Source organism: Oryzias melastigma, linkage group LG13, assembly GCF_002922805.2.
Source record: "Oryzias melastigma strain HK-1 linkage group LG13, ASM292280v2, whole genome shotgun sequence".
NCBI classification, from domain to species: Eukaryota; Metazoa; Chordata; class Actinopteri; order Beloniformes; family Adrianichthyidae; genus Oryzias; species Oryzias melastigma.
In genome coordinates this window covers 30,014,729-30,034,614 of record NC_050524.1, presented here as the reverse complement: position 1 = coordinate 30,034,614, position 19,886 = coordinate 30,014,729, and the positions used below count along the sequence as shown (strand labels likewise).

At 42.0% G+C, this 19,886-nt stretch overlaps 1 protein-coding gene across 2 annotated transcripts in view; it reads left to right on the top strand.

Moving 5' to 3' along the window:
• slc6a4a (solute carrier family 6 member 4a) overlaps window positions 1-19,278 on the top strand; it is a 30,717-nt gene extending 11,439 nt beyond the window's left edge. For both annotated transcript variants that reach the window (XM_024276644.2, XM_024276643.2), the window contains exons 2-14: window positions 1,323-1,967; window positions 6,461-6,595; window positions 6,916-7,138; window positions 9,318-9,456; window positions 10,353-10,487; window positions 10,605-10,708; window positions 10,790-10,917; window positions 11,257-11,369; window positions 12,760-12,891; window positions 13,251-13,350; window positions 13,557-13,657; window positions 13,770-13,937; window positions 16,612-19,278. In XM_024276644.2, the coding sequence (XP_024132412.1) occupies window positions 1,523-1,967; window positions 6,461-6,595; window positions 6,916-7,138; window positions 9,318-9,456; window positions 10,353-10,487; window positions 10,605-10,708; window positions 10,790-10,917; window positions 11,257-11,369; window positions 12,760-12,891; window positions 13,251-13,350; window positions 13,557-13,657; window positions 13,770-13,937; window positions 16,612-16,686 (1,998 nt within the window). In that variant the 5' untranslated portion in view covers window positions 1,323-1,522 and the 3' untranslated portion in view covers window positions 16,687-19,278. The remainder of the gene's footprint in view (window positions 1-1,322; window positions 1,968-6,460; window positions 6,596-6,915; window positions 7,139-9,317; window positions 9,457-10,352; window positions 10,488-10,604; window positions 10,709-10,789; window positions 10,918-11,256; window positions 11,370-12,759; window positions 12,892-13,250; window positions 13,351-13,556; window positions 13,658-13,769; window positions 13,938-16,611) is intronic.
• Window positions 19,279-19,886: the final 608 nt, after the last annotated feature.

Below are 19,886 nucleotides of genomic sequence, written 5' to 3'. Positions count from 1 at the left end.
TTGCAAAGGAAAAAAAAAAAAAAGCAGAAAGAGCTAAAGACGGTTAATAAAAAAGAGCACGGCTCCTGAAAAGGATTCAGGACAGTTGTGAAGCTGTGTCGGCATCCATGATTGTTGTGATGGTAGATGGTCAAAGTTGCAGTAAAATTGATGAAAGTTGCAGAATTGCTTGAATTTGTGCTAAAAGTTGCAATCGCAACATCAAGAAACCCTGGAAGGACTGACTTATGTGAACTTTTTACATCCGAAGGAGCTCCGGGAATTTCCAAGGGAGGGGGGCACAGCTGAAGAACATGCACCCCCTTCGCAACACACACATACAGGAAGAGTTTCCATTAAACATTTGTGCAAAACTTTATTTAAATTCTAGGAATTTCGCAATGACACCTTTTCCATAAACCATAATTATGCGATAAAGCACAAACCATCAGGTCATTAAAAACACGGCGATGGATGAAGTGTTGCGCGTGTGCAGCGCAGCTTCTCCACTGACAGTCTCAGATGCTCGTGAGAAGCCTGTTCAGTGGTATCTTTAAAAAATAACCGTTCTAACAAGTGAGCAGCTGAACCCTTTTATCCTGTTTGAAAACACGATAAGATCCATTTAAGTTTGTCACGACACTGGAACTCATCCACAAAAGAGACTGCAAGCCGCAAAAGTGCAGCTACACATGAAGCAAAGATTAAATAATGGTTGGTGTTGTTAAGGAAGAAATGTACGATTCCGTATGATACACAACTTATAATGAGCTGTGACGGTGTGGGACCTCTCGCTGTGCAGCGCTCAGGACAGACACTTCCTACCAAGAGGCGCATTTAATTCGAAAAAAGTCTTTCCATTGAAAAATGTCAAAAACCATCTCCTCTAAGCGTAAAAACTTTTTTCTATTCAAAAACTGGGAGTCATTTTTTAATTATGGTGTCTCCATTTAGAGAATTTATGATCAAAAATCCAATTTGCAATTTAATGGAAACACGGCTACAGTGGGCCTGCATGGAAAATGTCATCATCTCTGCATTTCTACATTTAGACACAGGCCGAGACAAACCGATTTTTTATTTTTCTACACAGATGAATATGTTGACGAGTTTGAATCGTTTATTTACCAATTCACAAAAATCGTAGCATCCATACTACTGAATTTCTATCGATGTTCCCTTTTAGTAATTGGCTAAAAAAATTATAATTTTTTTCATGATTTACCAATTCATAAAGTCGATGACTCTAAATAGAGAGGATTTTATGTCTTTTGCAACAGTTTGTTTTTGTGCAGGAAAATTCCAATTGTTCCCGTTTCTGACGCCCTCTCCTCTTCTTCCAGATCCACTCCACCTTTCACTCTCTCCATTCCATCACGGACAAACTTGGCCTTTTCCAGTCGCCGCTCCTTGACCCCCCAAGTCTCCTCTGATCCCCTGATGGGCTCCATATCAGACAGCAGCTCCGAATTCCCTTCATCGACTCTGAGAAGCTGTCTCCGCCCCTAACCGCCTCGCCCCCGTCCACACACCCTAAGCCCCGATGGAGTCTAAAGACACCATGATGACGAGCATTCTTACCACGGACAAACAGGAGTACGAGGAGGGCAAAGGGAGCAGGAAGGAGGAGACGCCTCAGGAAGACGCTAACCTGCCGTTAGTCGATGGCGTCGCTGACAGAGGACCCAAGACCTCCGGCACGGGTCAACAGGTGTCCAACGGCTTCACAACGTCCACCCCTCAGAGTCCTAGAGAGGCAGCGGGCACTGCGGTGGGGGCCCCGGGGATGCCCCCTGCCCCCGGAGGGGGCCCTGGGGCCTCGGCGCCCTTCGGAGGCCTAAGAACTCTGGTGGTCCAGCAGACCAGCCTGGACAGGCCCAGAGAGACTTGGAGCAAGAAGATGGACTTCCTGCTGTCGGTGATCGGCTACGCCGTGGACCTGGGCAACGTCTGGCGCTTCCCGTACATCTGCTACCAAAATGGAGGAGGTGAGGGTGGAAGGAGGTGCAGGCGGGGATCATAGATAGCAGGAGTTATGCAACTTGTCACGCAGAGTTAGTTACTTAGTTCTCAGTTTCGTCCTTGTCTCTGCAGATGGGTTAGAACTGGCATGTCCAATGTCTGGCCCCCATTTTATTTAATGAAATCATTAATATGTGACCGCTAGTACTTTCTAAAAACTATGATTTATCGATTTGCTAAACTACATCATAAGCTGTTTGTTGTCTTACCACTTAAACATGCAGATAAATCACTGAAAAAGACAAGGACCACAAGTTACGTTTTAAACTTTGGATTTCTTCTCCAGATGGTGAAAACTGTAAAAAGTATACTAGACGCTCTCTAAAACAATCGAGCATAAAATGCACAAAAATAAAAGTATTTGGCCGACACTTTGACATAAGAATGCAATACAAATACTACAAAAAATATTTCATCTTAAATGTATATAAACAATATTACAAACATACAACATTGCCTTGACAGAGCTTCAGGGAGGATGGCTACAGATATCTCAGTCCAAATGCTGGATTTCCCCCCGCTCTGATTACGTGAAACCGGAAACCGGAAGTTGATATTTTCTGTAACTTTTCTTTTGCCTTAAACTTTTTAATATAACTCTATCAAAATATGAACTTATTTACTAAATTACAAATTGCCTCAAGACAACACATTGTTACTGTCAGAGCTTTAAGGGACAAACAAGAGGAACAGATGTATTTGTGTTTTGTGATCAAGACTTAAAAAGGTTCTGAATAAAATCACAAACTGTGTTATTTTTCTGTTCACATGATCTAAGTTTGGACGTTTACAGTGAATAATGCTATGGTCGCAAATATAACTGTCTTCTCGTGGTGGAGACATCGGCAGATTTCATCCTGCAGCCCAATTTTTTTGAGAATTGTGGGCGTGGTCGTGAATGTAGACGATGGGATTCAGGCGGCCATAACCCTGTTACAGCTCAGGTGTGATGAGGGAGCGGTCTAGCTACAGCAGATGGCTAGAGACCTTGTGAAACTTCAAACTCATGCAGATTCACACGATAACCCACCATTTATTACCATTTAGGTAATTAATAGCCCCAAATTCACAAAAAGAGCTCCAGCGTCCGAAAATTTGAACCCAACGAAACCCTAAATCAACTTTTTTTTGTCTGTTGACTTCTACAAATGGGGCTTTAAAAGTGCTGTCTGTTGGTCATTGCCAATTTTTTTGACAAACTAAAATAAGCTTGTATAATACTAAAAATAATGGTCAATAATGCCCCCTACAGGTTAAATCGAGGTATAGCAGTTGAATTTTGTGATTGGTCAAACCATTTAAGTCCCACGTCATGATCTGCAGCTCCAGTAATGATAACAGTCCTGTTCCCCCGCCCCACCTCTCTGAGTGGATTTTCACATTTTAGCTGTGGGTGGAGTTAGCCTCCAATGTCCCTGTTTGGTTACCCTTTAAAACCTCTGCGGTAACCTGCCAAATTTGCTGAAAAACGTACATTCAGGTGGCCGCATGCTGGCATTTTGGGATATGTGATCACGCCTGCATAAGACCCCCTCCCTTTCTGGTGCCCCCTATATGTGCAGAGCCCTTAGCATTTGCCTATGCAGCCTATACTGGTTCTGTATTTGTCCGTCCGTCATCTAATATGTAACATTTCATGTGAACACAGATTAAATGTTGACAAAATATATATTTTTTTACTTATCTTATTTCTGGTCTTTAAATCAGAGTTTTCGCCTCACCAAATCTGTCCCTCCTTGCATAAAGTTTGGATCCCCCGGGAAAGGGGACCGTTGACCACAGCGTTCAGGGAAAACTGACTCCTGAGCATTCCCAGATCAAAAAAGATCTTCAAAGCTGGTGTGACCCCTCCTGCTCTGATGCCGCACGATCTTCGTCTAGCAGCAAAGCCGGCCCCCCTGTTTTTATTGAATTTGCAATAATAAAACCTTTGCAATTTCCTGTGTTCTCTGTGCGCGGCTCACGGAGATGGAGCGCGAGACACTCGATAGAGGCTACAGTATTAATTGTGGGTTTTATGAGCGCTCCTTTAGTCCCTTTTCTTCCCATGCTTAATAACCTGTCTCCCAGGCAGCTGCTCAATCAACCCTTATCTTCGCTTTCATGTCACAAAGAGGCTCAAGCAAGCGTGCGCACGCCACGCCCGCCATGCACAGACGCAAACGTGCACGCCCTGTGAGTTTATAATCAGATGGAGAAGAAGAAAGAGCCAGATTTGTTATCGAACTTTGCTCGTTAGGCTGCAAAGATCTGTGTGGATCCCGTTACTTCTACACTCAGAGTTCAACCTTTGACTAGTTTATCCTGATACACGAAAACCAGATTTTGGATCAATTTAAGTAAAACTTAGTATAACATAAAATGTGTTGTGATAGGAAAGTTTATTCATGCCTTTAAACGCACATTTTTGTGCCACTCAGGTGAGTTTTTGGAAGATAGTACTCTCAGAAGTACCATAGATTTATACTTTTTACATTCACTTAAGTAGATGAATAATAAAAACAGAAAACTTTTACTCTTTTTATATAGACTTTTAAGTGTATCACAATCTTCGCAGATAATCACGTAAAATATAATCATTAATATCAGCCAGTATGAAAATGTTTGCTAATAATTTTGTACAGATCTGAAAAATGAAACATGCTGGCACACATTCATCAAAGTTTTTGAAATCCCACACATAACAAAAACTAGACGTTTGTAATATTTTTAAAGCAGCAGATTTGGTAAATTAACTCTTATTTCATACTATGTTTATAATTTAAAAACAGAAAAAATAACTTTGTGTCGCATCAAAAATTCAGAAAACATAGATTTTAAAATTAGAGTTTTTTTTGTTTGCTTTTCACAATATTGTCGAAAAATAGATCCAAGAATAAACAAAACAAATTAATTTTAAAAAATTGATTATGTCTTCTTCTTAATACTACTGGCATTTTTTTTCCTTTTAAATAAATCTCAATATTTACACAAAAACCCCAGAAGTTCATCATCAACTTTTAAAATGTTATGTAGATTAGACATTTTTTCTACTCTTGCTCAGTATTGGAATATGGGGCTAATTTGTCGTGCGTACCACATAGTAGTTTGTGTACAACAGACACGTGCATACAAGATTGTAACTGGTGTGTGCGAGATAGTATCTGGTACACACCAGCCACAATCTTGTGTGCATCAATTACTATATGGTGTGCACCAGTTATTATATGGGTTGCACCAGTTGCTATATGGTGTGCATCAGTTTCTATATGGTGTGCACCAATTACTATATGGTGTGCACCAGTTACTATATGATGTGCATCAATTACTATATGGTGTGCATCAGTTACTACATGGCGTGCATTGGTTACTATATGGTGTGCACCAGTTATTATATGGTGTGCACCAGTTACTATATGGTGTGCATCAGTTTCTATATGGTGTGCATCAATTACTACATGGTGTGCATCAATTACTATATGGTGTGCATCAGTTACTACATGGTGTGCATCGATTACTATATGGTGTGCACCAGTTATTATATGGTGTGCACCAGTTACTACATGGTGTGCATCAATTACTATATGGTGTGCATCAATTACTACATGGTGTGCATCAATTACTATATGGTGTGCATCAATTACTATATGGTGTGCATCAGTTACTACATGGTGTGCATCAATTACTATATGGTGTGCATCAGTTACTTTATGGTGTGCATCATTTACTATATAGTATGCATCAGTTACTATATGTTATGCATCAGTTACTATATGATGTGCATCAATTACTATATGATGTGCATCAGTTACTATATGGTGTGCATCAATTACTATATGGTGTGCATCAGTTACTATATGGTGTGCATCAGTTACTATATAGTGTGCATCAGTGGCTATCTGGTACACACTAGTGGCTATCTGATACACACCAGCCACAATCTTGTGTGCAACTATCTGGTGTGCATTGATTACTATATGGTGCTCACCACTTGCTATCTGATGCACACCAGCTGCTATCTGATACACACCAGCTGCTATCTGTTGCGCACCAGTAGCTATCTGGTACTTACAAGTTACTATGTGGTACGCAGCAGTTGCTATTCGGTAGACACCAGTTGCTTTCTGTTATGTACCAGCTGCTGTGTGGTATGCACCAGTTACTATCTGATATGCACCAGCTGCTATCTGGTACCCACCAGTTATTATCCAGTACCCACCAGTTGCTATCTGGTGCACACAAGAAAGAAGAATTTGTTTTTAACTTCAATGTCTTTTTCAGGGACTTTGTACTGCAATAGTATTTTTGTCTGTTTTTATAGGATGATTACTTGGTATTCATGTGTGAGTACTACCATTATTTTAAAGTAACACTATACTTGTCTTACTTGGGGACAGTTTTGGGCTACTCCTCTGATCGATGTATCTGAGAAGAGGACTGTCCACCCTTATATTTGTGTAACTGGTTTGTGCCTCCGCAGGTGCTTTTCTGCTCCCCTACCTGTTGATGGCGGTGTTCGGAGGTGTGCCGCTCTTCTACATGGAGCTGGCTCTGGGGCAGTTCCACCGCAGCGGTTGCATCTCCATCTGGAAGCACATCTGTCCCATCTTCAAAGGTAACGGCAGAGAGGAACATGAAGGACCATCTGAGTTTCTGACAGTTGACCTTTGTGACCTTTGAATCATGGTAGCGGAGCGAGTGGACATCTTGTGAGATGTTGTGACTCTCTGTTATGGAAATCCTCACATTTCCATTGCAAATGCCAGAAGCTCAGAAGCTTTATAATGTGTTGTTGGGAAATGTCAGCCATCTAATCAAAGAGGCTTGACTAAAGACCCTTGATTAGCCCGTCCATGACTGACTGCTGTCACACGCTTTCAGAAAAAAAAAGAGCTTCTTACTAAGATAATCTGATTAATTCCCTAATTCTTCCAGGAATTGGCTTTGCCATCTGCATCATAGCTCTCTACATTGCCTTCTATTACAACACCATCATGGCGTGGGCCCTCTACTACCTGCTGTCGTCTTTTCGGCCCACCCTGCCGTGGACCACCTGCACCAACAGCTGGAACACGGTCAACTGCAACCGCTACCTGTCCTCCGACCAGAACGTCACTTGGTCCAACTCGTCCACGTCTCCCGCCGAGGAGTTCTATACGTAAGTGCATGTAAGTCGGATGTGGAGGTGTAGGGGGACAGACCACAGGGGCCGATATTTCCCAGCACCCCTTTTATTTTCCGATAATCTACAGGCTTATTACACATTGCTAAAGCCTTCACACCGAATGCTTTCCTGTTTTGTTTTGTCTCAAAACAATTTTTGTGTTGCTCCACTTCTGCGGCGGCTCTAATCAGCCTTAACAGCGTCTCATTACACCGGCTCTGAGCTTTTTCAGCGAGGCAGATTTGGGGTTTATCCACCCCTGACTTTCCGTTATGCGAGTTTAAAAGTAACAAATTCCACAACTCAGCCTGGCGCCAGAATTTCCTGTTTTCAGCATAAATCACGACGCTGCTTTATCACTCAAGGTCCGTTTGCTGAACCTGTGACCCAAAATCAGCCTCAGAGTTCACTTCAGACTCCTCTCCGTGCTTTTTTGTGAAAGTATAGTAAGACACTGTGTTCTGTCCTGCACTTTACCTTGGATCGTACTCAAATGACCTCTTAGAGCTGCTTTTATCACAGACCTTCCTGAGTTTGATATGTTGTGTTCCTGTTTCTTTGCTGTTTGAGTCCTTGTTTCACATCCTTTAATCCATATAAGGTTTTTTTTGATTATGTGTGATTTGATTTGTTGGTTAATTTCAATCATTAGTATTAAACAATACAACAAATAATCACACAGATGTATCAAGCTAATTTCTGAATGAAAGAATAGAGTTAGATAACATGCGCTACTTCAAAGAATGAACGGGAAATAATTTTTTTATTAAGATTTTTTTACACCATTTGATAAAACCTATAAAAACAGTTTTTCAAAATATTTTTATGAAATATAGATAGTATCAATTAGGATATGTTTAGTGATTTGGCATTTTTTTTCCCACAACAATCTTAGTTTAAGATACAAAAATATTGACATGAGTTTTCAGGAAGAAAATATCTTATTTACCCACTGTCTCAAATTTGATTCACAGATTTTTTATGTGGTGTAACTTTAATATAAAGAATGAAAAACAACAAATGTACCGATCTTTCAATGAAGAAAGTACTTGAAAAACAATAGAAAAACAATAGTGGAGGTATTCTGAGCAACAAGTTCATAAATGAGCTAAACTTTTTCCCACTAAAACTGTTGAGATTTAATGGAGGCAGCCATTTTGAAATGAGCAGGAAAAGCCCTCCTACTGCCCCTAGTGGAAGGAGGATGAACAACAGGGCAGAAAACATGGACTGAGTTCATTACAATAAGTTTTTCGGAAAAGTTTTAGGTCTCTGAAATGCTTGTAGGAAATATGATATGATAATATCTTATTTACCCACTGTCTCAAATTCGATCCATAGATTTTGAACATGGTGTAACTTTAACATAAAGAATGATTAACAACAAATATACTATTCTTTCAATACATAGTAATTTTAATAAATGAAACCATCAAGTTCAGAAAATTAGCAAAACTTTTTCCCCTAAAAAGTGTTTTTAAGATTTAAGGGAGGCATCCATTTTGAAACGAGCGGGAAAAGCCCCTCTACTGCCCCTAGTGGAATGATGATAAATTACAGGAAAGAAAACATGGAACAAGTTCAATACAATTCATTTTTAAGTAAAGTTTTAGGCCACTCAAATCCTTGTAGCAAATATATGATAATACCTTATTTACCCACGGTCTCAAATTTGATCCACACATTTTTAACATGGTGTAACTGGATTACAAAGAATAAAAAAAAAATACAAATGTTATCATTATTTCAAAAGAAGAAGTAGTCATTTTAAAAAAAACGAAAAACAATAGTTGAGTTACTCTCACCATTATGTTTAGGAAAATTAGCTCAACGTTTTCATTCCAAAAGTGTTCCTTGAGATTACATGGCAGCCATTTTTAAATAAGAAGGAAAAGCCCATCTATCGCCCCTAGTGGAAGGATGATGAATTACAGGACAAAAACCATGGACTGAGTTCAATACAATACGTTTTTAAGTAAAGTTTTGGGTCCATGTAGCAAATATGATATAAATGGTTATATAGGGTTAAAGTCTACCAGCTCCTCGGCATTTTCTCTCTCCTGCCTTGTATGGCCATTTTACCAATGCACTCATAATATTGTGTTTTTTATCTGTCCTCTGCCTCCAAACCCCGCCCCCTCAAACCTGGCTCTCATTGGGTACTTTTTTGCAGTCGCCAGGTGTTGCAGGTCCACCTCTCTTCGGGTCTGCACCAGCTGGGCTCTGTCAGCTGGCAACTGGCCCTCTGTCTGCTCTTCATCTTCACCATCGTTTATTTCAGCATCTGGAAAGGGGTCAAGACGTCAGGAAAGGTAACTGCTGTCGAAGTGTTCCCAGTGGTCTTGTGACCCTTTAACACCTGAGGCGTCACCAGTGACACTTAGACACAAAATCTTCAATTGTTTACACCGTTCTCCTCCAGAATCTGCTGGAATTACACTGATTGTGTTAACGGTTAAAAAGTTACAGTAAATCAAAGGACATTAACACTGGAGCTCCGGAGTTAAAGGGTTAGATATACTGAAAAAAGTCAAGCATTGGAAGAAATTGACAAAAGTTCTGTAATTTGTTTAATTTAAAATTATTAGTTTTATAAAAGTCAAATTTTGAGTTGATGGTTTACTCAACATAAAATCTAATTTGATTACAAAAAAATGAATATTTTGAATGTAACATTTATTTAATCCATTGTCTCACTTTTTACAGTGTATGCTGTTTTAACCAAAATGTTTTAAAAAATTGTATCGTTTATAGGACATAGTTCCTGCAGTGAGGCAACTCCGCCCGCCTTCCCCTTCCCGTTACTGAGAGCGTCAAATGTATTTCCTACGTCACAAATACAATCTTTTTTAAAATGTATTTTTTGTCTGCTCCAAGTTCCCAACAATTTGAATAAAGAAATACTCAGGAATGCCTTTTTTTTTCATAGATGTAAAAAAATGTTCGCCATCATCAGAAAATGCCACAAGTGTGTGTTAAAAAAAATAAAAGAAATATAAAAAAATAAATAAAAAGTAAATAAATAAAAAAAATAGAAATAAAATAAAAATGATAGGAAAAATAAAATAAAAAAACAACCCAGAAATGCAATTTTTATTGGAGCTGGTCTTTAAAGTCGACTGACAAAGCCTGGATTTGAGCTGTTTGTGCATCACAAATTCAGAATAGAATTTAAAATAATGTCAGTAATAGATTTTTTTAATCCCAGGTGGTATGGGTCACGGCCACATTCCCCTATCTGGTTCTGCTGATCTTGCTGATTCGAGGGGCTACTCTACCCGGGGCCTGGAGAGGTGTCGTCTTCTATCTCAAACCAGACTGGGAGAAACTGCTCAGCACCACGGTGAGCCCGTTCTCTCATGCTTTCTCAGAGCCGTCTTCCTCTTTTTTTCCTTTACAAATCCTCACTTCTCCAAAGCCTCTCCATTGATCAGTGTGGGCTGCTTTCCCGCCGTCACAGGTGTGGATCGACGCAGCCGCTCAGATCTTCTTCTCCCTGGGTCCGGGCTTCGGCGTGCTTCTCGCCTTCGCCAGCTACAACCCGTTTCACAACAACTGCTACAAGTAGGGCTGAAGGACCAGGATGTTCTATTCTGCCAGTTCATCCTGGAAGCCCAAACAATCCTCACTTTTTGCTCCTGTCAGGGACGCGTTGGTCACCAGCTCGGTGAACTGTCTGACCAGCTTCCTGTCGGGCTTCGTCATCTTCACAGTGCTGGGATACATGGCCGAAATGCGGCATCAGAACGTGGATGATGTGGCCAAGGATGCAGGTACTGTACCGGTCCACTGCCACTTCGCTGTGACTTTAACTCTACAGCCAAGAAGAATTCTGGGGGACAAAAATGTGTTTTTGCTCAGTGTGACAGACATTGAAAATGAAGAAAATAAATAAAAAACAGATGTGAAAAAGCATTTATTTTTCTTCGGCTTTTAGGTGGTTAAATTTTTCTCATAAATCAAAGAGTTTTTGTCCAACAAAACATCATTTTTTAAGACATCAAAAGATCTACAGCTCTAGATTCTGTAAGAACATAATTTTTAGATTCCACACAGGTTTTAAAGATAAATCCTGTATGTTTTTGTGCTATAAATCTATTTTTTCCATCCAGGCCCCAGTCTGCTGTTCATCATTTATGCAGAAGCCATTGCAAACATGCCTGCCGCCACGTTCTTCGCCATCATCTTCTTCCTCATGATCATAATGTTGGGTCTGGACAGCACGGTTAGTGGGCCGACTGCACTCTGTCATCCTGGAGTTTGCTTTCTCATATTTCACATCGAGATGTTCGGCTGATGCCTTCCTGAATGCAAACAAAGGAAAACAGTGATGTGGGAGTTTGTGTTTCCCCTCCTGTGTGTGGTCTCGCTAAGTTATCAGTTATCAGACGGCGAGCTGGAGACCCCGCCGCTTTTGTCACTCGCTGATAATCATCTTGGAATCAGCATTGAGGCTGTTGTCCGCCTGGACTTTATGGCTGAGGATATTACTGTGTATTTGGATTTGGCATTTCTTCTTGACTTGCCTTAACTCCTTTACGTCCCATTGCGATCATCTTTTAAACCATTGTAAAACCCTTCTTGGTAGTCTTTTTACTCTTTGATTCCAAAATTCATAACATTTTTGTAAAAAAAAACCCTCACTTATGTCTAGGGATGGGCTGATATAATTTTTTTTGTCCGATACCGATGACCGATATTTCCCCTGCAACTGTGACCAATAGCCGATATTTACCGATACCAATATTTAAAGTGTCTGCAATGACACAAAGTTTACATTTCCTTTTTGTTTCTTTAGTAAAAAGGCACATCCTAGTTTGTCTTATCAAAAAAATGAGATAAATTTTCTTGAAACAAGGGCTTTAATTTACCTTTTTAAGATTCAGTTTTTGAACTTTGGCAAGCAATATTAGAGTTATCAGTCCGTATTGTTTTGAACCAGCTAAGACAAGGAAAATTAAGACGTACATGGATCTATTTGTCTAAAAGTGGAGCTTTTGTCCCGTCCAGAGGATTTTCTACGTTTTTTTCTACGCTATTTTCAAACAGCATTCTTCTTTGAATAAATAAATAATGAAAAATCCAACTTTAAAGAGTACCAAACAGGGAAGCTGGAGGCTGACTCCACCCACAGCCGAAATGTGAAAATCCAGTCAGAGGGGTGAAGTTGGGGAACAGGACGTTACCATTACTGGAGCTGCAGATGTGGGACTTCTGAAACTTGGTCACTGGTTTGACCAATCATGAAATTCAAATGTAGTACCTCAATTCAACCTTTAGGGGGCAGCACAGAGATGGTGTTAGAATATATTTTAAAGAATTAAACAATTTTATTTTAATTTCTCAAAAATTTGGCAATGACCAACCGACAGCACTTTTAAACCCCTATGTAAAAAGTTGATTTTGGGCTTGGTTACCCTTTAAGCTTAAGTTTCTGTCTACATGTTCTCCATCATCAGAGAAATGCCACAAAAACATGTTAAAAACACCAAAAACTATTCATTGGAATGGGTCGTCACAGCTGCACTAATATTTTACTTTTGCTGCTTTCCCGTTGTGTTTTCTCATCTCTCTTCACACTTTCTGTCTTCTTTCTCCGTGTGTTTTTTCTCCAGTTTGCAGGTTTGGAAGGGGTGATCACGGCGATGCTGGACGAGTTCCCGCGTCTCCTCGCTCACAGGCGAGAGTGGTTTGTCTTTGGTCTTGTGTGCGTCTGCTACCTGGGAGCCCTGTCCACACTCACATATGTAAGTTATGAGATTTGGACACAGTTTACATTATTGAACTAGTCGGTGTGTCCGGTACTACACCCAGAGAAGTTTCAAACACCCTAAACTGTCCTAAGATGCTGTTTTCTGCAAAAACGTCTGAAGAATTCCCTCCATATTTCCATAATTCCCTCCGTAATTCCAACAAGTCCTCATAAAAATGTGAAATACAGCTTGACCGCTTCATTTATCTTCATGGTGAGCTCCAGCAGAGCGCTGAGTGAGGTGGATGTGTGCTGCACTTAGAGCTCGTTTAGTGCTTGAGGCCGGCTGCATAAACGTAATTCATAAACAGTTGTCAGGGAGAACTCCATTTGCGGGTCTGTTTTGTGTCTCAGGGAGGAGCGTTTGTGGTGAAGCTGTTTGAAGAGTACGCCACAGGCCCCGCGGTCATCACCGTGGTGCTGCTAGAGGTCATCGCCGTTTCCTGGTTCTACGGTGAGTAATGATGATGAAGAGGGTGGTGGGAACCGGCGCCTATTTTGGGAGTCGGCATAATGTGATCATCCTGGCTGAAGGGCGGGTTGCGGGAGCGCGCCGTTTCTGTGTGCGTTTAATCACGAGGCCGACAAACGGATCAAGCGAGGCAAAGATGTTCTCTGGGTCATTAAGTTGGCCGGGGTTTGTGTCTGTGTGTGTTCAAGGCACCAGCCGCTTCTGTAACGACGTCCAGCTCATGCTCGGCTTCTACCCGGGGTGTTTCTGGCGGGTCTGCTGGGTGGCCATCTGCCCCTGCTTCCTTCTGGTCAGTGTCATGTTTGGGATCTACACATTTGTCAGATTCAGAAGGAGCCGTTTCTCTAATCTTATTTTTCTTTTCACATCTCCTCCTTATCTGCTCTTCTTCTTCTTCTCAGTTCATCATCATCAGCTTCCTGGCGTTTCCTCCAGAGGTCAAGTTGTTCCACTACAAATACCCACCGTGGACTACTGTGCTGGGCTACTGTATCGGAGTGTCCTCCTTCATCTGCGTGCCGTCTTATATGGTCTACCACTTGCTGAACGCAAAGGGCACCTTCAAACAGGTGCAGACTTCTTTGATTTTATTACTCATCCCTCCTTTTTCTAAGATTGTATTCAGACTGGACACATTTGGTTCACTTAGAGAGAACAGGAGTTCATTTCTCTTGACAATTTGGAACAAATTTTCAGTCTGAATACACCCATCGGACTTTGGTCCGGGACCAGGAACCTCTTTTGAGGTGCACCAGGTTCATTGGACAGATGGGTTGATGGAACAGGAGTCAGACACCACTATAAGTCTGTAATGCTAAGGCAGGGTCAGGCAGGCAGAGGTCAATCATAGAAGGTTTAGGGATCAGACTTTGGATATTGTAGTTCAGCCATGGGTCAGGGCAGGCAGCAGACAAACAGAGTTGGAGCAGAAATTAAGTCAGTAGAACAGAATTGCAGGTCAGAACAATAATGCTCGGTAATACAGGCAATACAGCACAAACAATACTTTACACTGAGCATGGCTCAGTGCGCTCCTTAAGTCTCTGATGGGTAATTCTCAATGGGACTCAGGTGGGTAGCTTTCAGGGACTACGCGCTGAGGCAGCTGGGAGATGAACAGGGGGTAGTTCCCACCAGGGACTAGAGGAGAGACTGAGGTCTGATTCCTGACAGGTTTGCTCAATCTGAATATACTTAATGCTCAGAGCGGAACAACTGGACCAAACAAGCACCGTAGCCGGGCATTATGGGATGTAAACAGAGTAGAAAGGAAGCAACCAGGGCTGCGGAGAAACATAGAGTAATAATGATACAGCTACTCATGAATGCAGGATCAATAAAGCAACTTTTAACGTGGTACACATTGTTTCTCACACGGTTTTCCCGACAATCTTTATGCCCTAAACCAGGAGTGTCCAAAGTCAGTCCACGTAATTACTGGCCAATGACTGAGGAGATCTTTAGTCATGTGGTTTTGTTTACAGGCTTCAGTTCGAAACAATCCGGTTGAAAGGCCAAACTCAAGGTTCAGGACTCGATGCAGACTAAATTAAGCGGACTCAGTCCGGACAAACGGACTTTTCCAGTCTGAACACCCTCATTCTCTTCCCATTCTCTCCTTTTATGAAATCTAACTGACGGGTGTCCAGCATCCAGAACTGCTTGTGATCGCAGTCCACACGCCTCTCCTGTGAACACATGACTGCGGATCATGATCAAAGGAGAAAACGGGATTAGCTCAGTACGGAATCAGTCAAACAACAAACTGATCACTCAAGCAGTCATCCAAGTTCTCCCAGGCATGCACCCAGTGCTGTGTGACCAGATCAGGAGAAACTTTTAACTCTGGCATTATCAGCTCAGACACCCAGTTTTCAGTCCACCAGACCTGTCAGAGCAGATTAGTATCTGCTCCAGGTTTGGATGACAGAAGGCACGAGGACATCAAAACAGACAAACACAAGTAAACAACTATTTTTGTGGACAAATGAACGAAACTGAAATAATTCCTTAGTCAAAATTGCCCTTACAGGTGGAGACAAGATGTCTGCGGGCAAATAATATGGAAATCTGTACGAGTCAAACCAACACATTCTCATCACATATTGACTGCGTCACTTTTTGACGTTTTGGGTGTCCAAATCATGTTTTTCAACATGCCAGCTCGTTGTTTTTTGATGTGCTGGCTGTTTGTAAAATCAAGGGTCCACAACCCTCAGGGGGTAGGATCAGATGTGGACTGGTCCTCGAGATGTATCCGGTACGGGTACCCAAACCTGGTACCAGTACCCTAACCTGGCAACGGATGCGGTACTGGATGTGGACTGGTCCTCAGAACGCATCCAGTACCAGACCCCTAACCCAACACTGGATGCGGTTCTGTATGTGGACTGGTCCTCGGGACGCGTCCAGTACCAGACCCCTAGCCCAACACTGGATGCGGTTCTGTATGTGGACTGGTCCTCGGGACGCGTCCAGCTCCAGTACCCTAACCTGGCACCGGATACGGACTGGTTCTTTGGACACGTCCAGTACCAGTACTCTAACCCGGCACCGCATGGGGACCGGTCCTCGGGACATGTCCAGTACCGGTACCCAAACCCGGTACCAGTACCCTAAGCCAGCACCAGATCCGATACCGGACCCGAACCAGGTCCAGAATTGAACCGGTACTGGGTTAGGGTACCAGTCTGCTCTGCGTCTCGGTACTTGACCTGTTCTGGTTCATGGCCCGAAGGTTGGGGACCCGTTATTTAATTAGAATAGCCAGCACTTTGAAAAATGACGAGTTGGGGTCACCCAAAACATTAATATTTGACGTGGAGGGGCCCTTAATCAAACGTCAATATGTGACGAGTTGGGAGTGAGAATGTGTTGGCCAAGTTGGTGGCCCGTATGAAATTTTAAGGCCGATGGCACATTCCATTTTCATGACACCCTTAAAGTGATACTTGTAACAAGGGTTACGGTGGCCACACAAGCCTACAGGGAATCGCAAGACACACCTTTGCTCCCTTGAAGATGTGGCTGCTTCTCTTCAAGACACTCTTTGGTCCTGGACGACCCAAAAACCTGCAGCACCTGAACGGGTCTATCCTCAATACGTGTCTATGTGACTAAGTCTTAAAGTGTGTAGACCTGATTAATTAAATCCTCAAAAAGCTTGGATCATCAATTCTTTATCATCAATTTCATCTGGTTGTTTAATCTGGTGTATTTAGTCCCCTCTGTTTTTTCCTCTAGCGCCTCTTAAAAAGCATCACCCCAGAGCCCAGCAGTGAAAACCACAGAGACTACATCGTGACCAACGCAATCTAACCAAACAGGCTGACCAACAGGAGGTGCCTCTCCGGCTGTCTGAGGCCCCCTCTTCTGGATAAACTGCAAAACTACAGCAAAAAGGGGATACCGTTCACCTCCTCTGCCTCTTTTCATGCTTCAGCTGTTTCTCTCCACCCCACTAAGACTGTTATTTTGGTTGAGTGAGGCTACAGCAGTCTGTCTGCTTCATCTTGGGAACATTTCTGACATTTTACCCTTCTAACTATCAGTCACATTCTTTTTTGTTATCGACCAAAAACTACAATTCCCAAAAGCTCCACCCCTTCAGATTTGGTTTCATTAAAATCCCACATAAGCCCTCTGTAGAAACCAAAATGAGTTACTTCAGTAGTCTACAAGGGCTGGGAGGCAATCAGGTTTAGAAATGTCCTCTGCATCGGTGGTAGACGGAAGGTTAAGTTACTCCAAAAGCTATGTGCACACAGGTATGAGACACACGTTCTTCATTGTGTGTTTACTCCATGGTATTCACACTGGACAAGCAGGGAGGGGCTGCTTATTCTTTTCATTTTCTAGCATTTAATAGCCCATGTCCGCCACCTACAGTTGGTAGAGCTTTGCCGTGAAATGTCAAAGACTTGATGTCATAGAATTCCATCTGGGTACAAACCACAATTGTTAATTTCTCCTCCATGATCAATTTTGAAAAGGGACACCACCCATCCATAACTACCAAATCAAAGTCCCCGATTGGTCAAAGTCAACCTGGTTTAATATTCAATAAGTGTTCAACAGTTACACATTTTGTACGTAGAGCCTGAAAATGGTTTTGGAAACTTGCGTAGCTGATTATAAGTAGCTTATAAGCATTCAAGTGATGAATGCACTCTCCTTGCACACCCGTTTGGCACTCCTTTTTGCAACCTGACTTTTGGAAACGAGGAAATTAGACATTCAGTGTGTAGCTTGTGTGGACATCCCGTAAGCTCTTACATATCACACCCACATGCATGCAGCATTAAGGAGCCAGTACTTCCACCTCACCAATGACTGGATTGTGGCATTAGGGCACCATTCAGCATCACCACTCGTATGTCAGCAGATTCGCACTCTCAACTCGTCACATATTGACCCCTCCTCTTCAAAAATAGACATTTTGGGTGTCCCTAACTTGTCATTTATTTGATGTTGTGCTGGCTTTTCCCATTAAATCACGGGTAACAACCTCCGGTAAAAAACGGAACCGGGACTGGAACCCAGTATCAGTACCCAAGCCCTAACCCGATACCAGTTTGCGCCCAGTACCACTTTCAAGCCTGGTGCGTGTCCAGTACTGCATCTGGTACTGGGTCAGGTCTGGTACTGCATCTGGTACCAAATTCGGTTCACGTCCGGTAACGTGTCCGGTTCGCGTCCAGTACCACGTCGAGTCTGGTATCGCATCCAGTGTCGGGTTAGGGTACTGGGTTAGGGTACTGGGTTAGGGTACTGGGTTAGGGTACCGGTTGCCTGTGGCCAGAACGCACGTTTACATAGACTCTCATTGGACGTGGTCTCTTGAACGCGCGCTGTCGATGGCCGTGTGAACGTAGCTTGAGTCCCACGACTATCTTTATCCATTCTCTACTAAGTCACTTAGAAACACTTTCCTGGATATCTCTTTAAAGTTACACTCAGAAGCCCTGATGGCTCCACTTCCCTCCTCGTTTGAGGCTGTGTTTTCATATTACATGAATGAGTTATGCATATGTAGCCAGATTCAGGTCTATTTTCTCTGTTACTGAAGCCAAATACCAGATCTGCTCTGTTCCTGTCTCTGAAACCTTTTCGATAGTACAGCTGTCGTGGTGCGCTGTTGACTGTGAGTCTGTCCTCATCTGGTGATTTCTTGGAGGAGCGGCAGATTTGTAGCGAGGTCCCCACACTGTGAAGCCCTGTCTGGTGGTGACATGAATGTGTGTGTGTGTGTTTAAAAGGAAGGAGGAAACGTAATCACAGACAGAAGGAAAATACACATGTATTCGTTCTATAACTGCAATATGAGATCGATGTATTTATTTTGGAATGTAGCCGTGCAGGACGTCTGTCGGAGTGGAGGCGGTCCTGAGCTCTCCCTTCTCCTTGTTCTTCAGTAACTGGATCCAAATATGGATCAGAGCTAATAAACGAGAAGAAAACCATCATCTTTTTTTATTTTCAACCAAATATTTGTGTGCCTCTGTGTGTGCATGTGTGTACGAGTGTGTTTTCGAAAGATTTGAATTATGGCAAGCACTGTACATGCTCAAGTGTATTTACTAATCAGTCTGGTATTGATGTAATCATGTGAAGACCCGTCTCCTCCCTTCATGGATGTGTGCTGTGGGGGCCCTGTTTCTCGGATGTGTGTGTACAGTGATCTTCATGTGTGGGTGTGTGTGTGTGCGTGTGTGTCGGTGATGTGATCTCCAGTTGTCTTGTTAAATGCCAAACTATCTAACGAAAAACTCCATCTTGCCTCTTTCTGTCTCATACCTCTCAAGCTTATGTAAGAGTGATGTATGTCAATAAAAGACTGTACTGAGAACCCTCTGTATAGAATAAAGATATATAAATATATGGGAAATAATAAAGATATATGAACATTAACTGTTGTCATTTCTGTCATTTTTAAGCAGAAACACTTGCAAAAACAGCGATATTTGAGGTACAAAATATGAGATCTCCAGCAAACAATGGAGCAAAAATTCTTAAAAATTTGAAAAACAAAAACAGTGCCAACACAGAAGTTAAAATCATTCAAATTTAAGAGCAGGAGTGTCAAGATTTGTTGCAAAGAAGGCCAGATTTGGTAAGGATAAAATGTTTGAGGGCTAATCATTCCACCTTCTTTGAACTATTTTAATATATTGTAAAAAAAAATATGTCAGTAATTTTTATAGAAAAAAGTAATCAAGACAACCATAATCATAAAAAAAGAAAATGACAGTTTAATTAAAAGGTAACTTCATTAAAGTCATAAATGTTCAAACCCAGTCATTTTTACATATTTGATCTGTACAAAATACATAATGATCTAAAGTAATCCTTCTTTGCTCGCGGGGGTATCGGACCAGAGGCATCCGAGAATATGGCGAATCCGTAAATACAAAGAGCCCCCCACCCCCTTGGAAAAATGACGTCTGTTACTGGTAACACCTCTGATCCTACTTTGTAAAACATTTATTAAAGAACATTGTAGTATTGCTCAACATAAA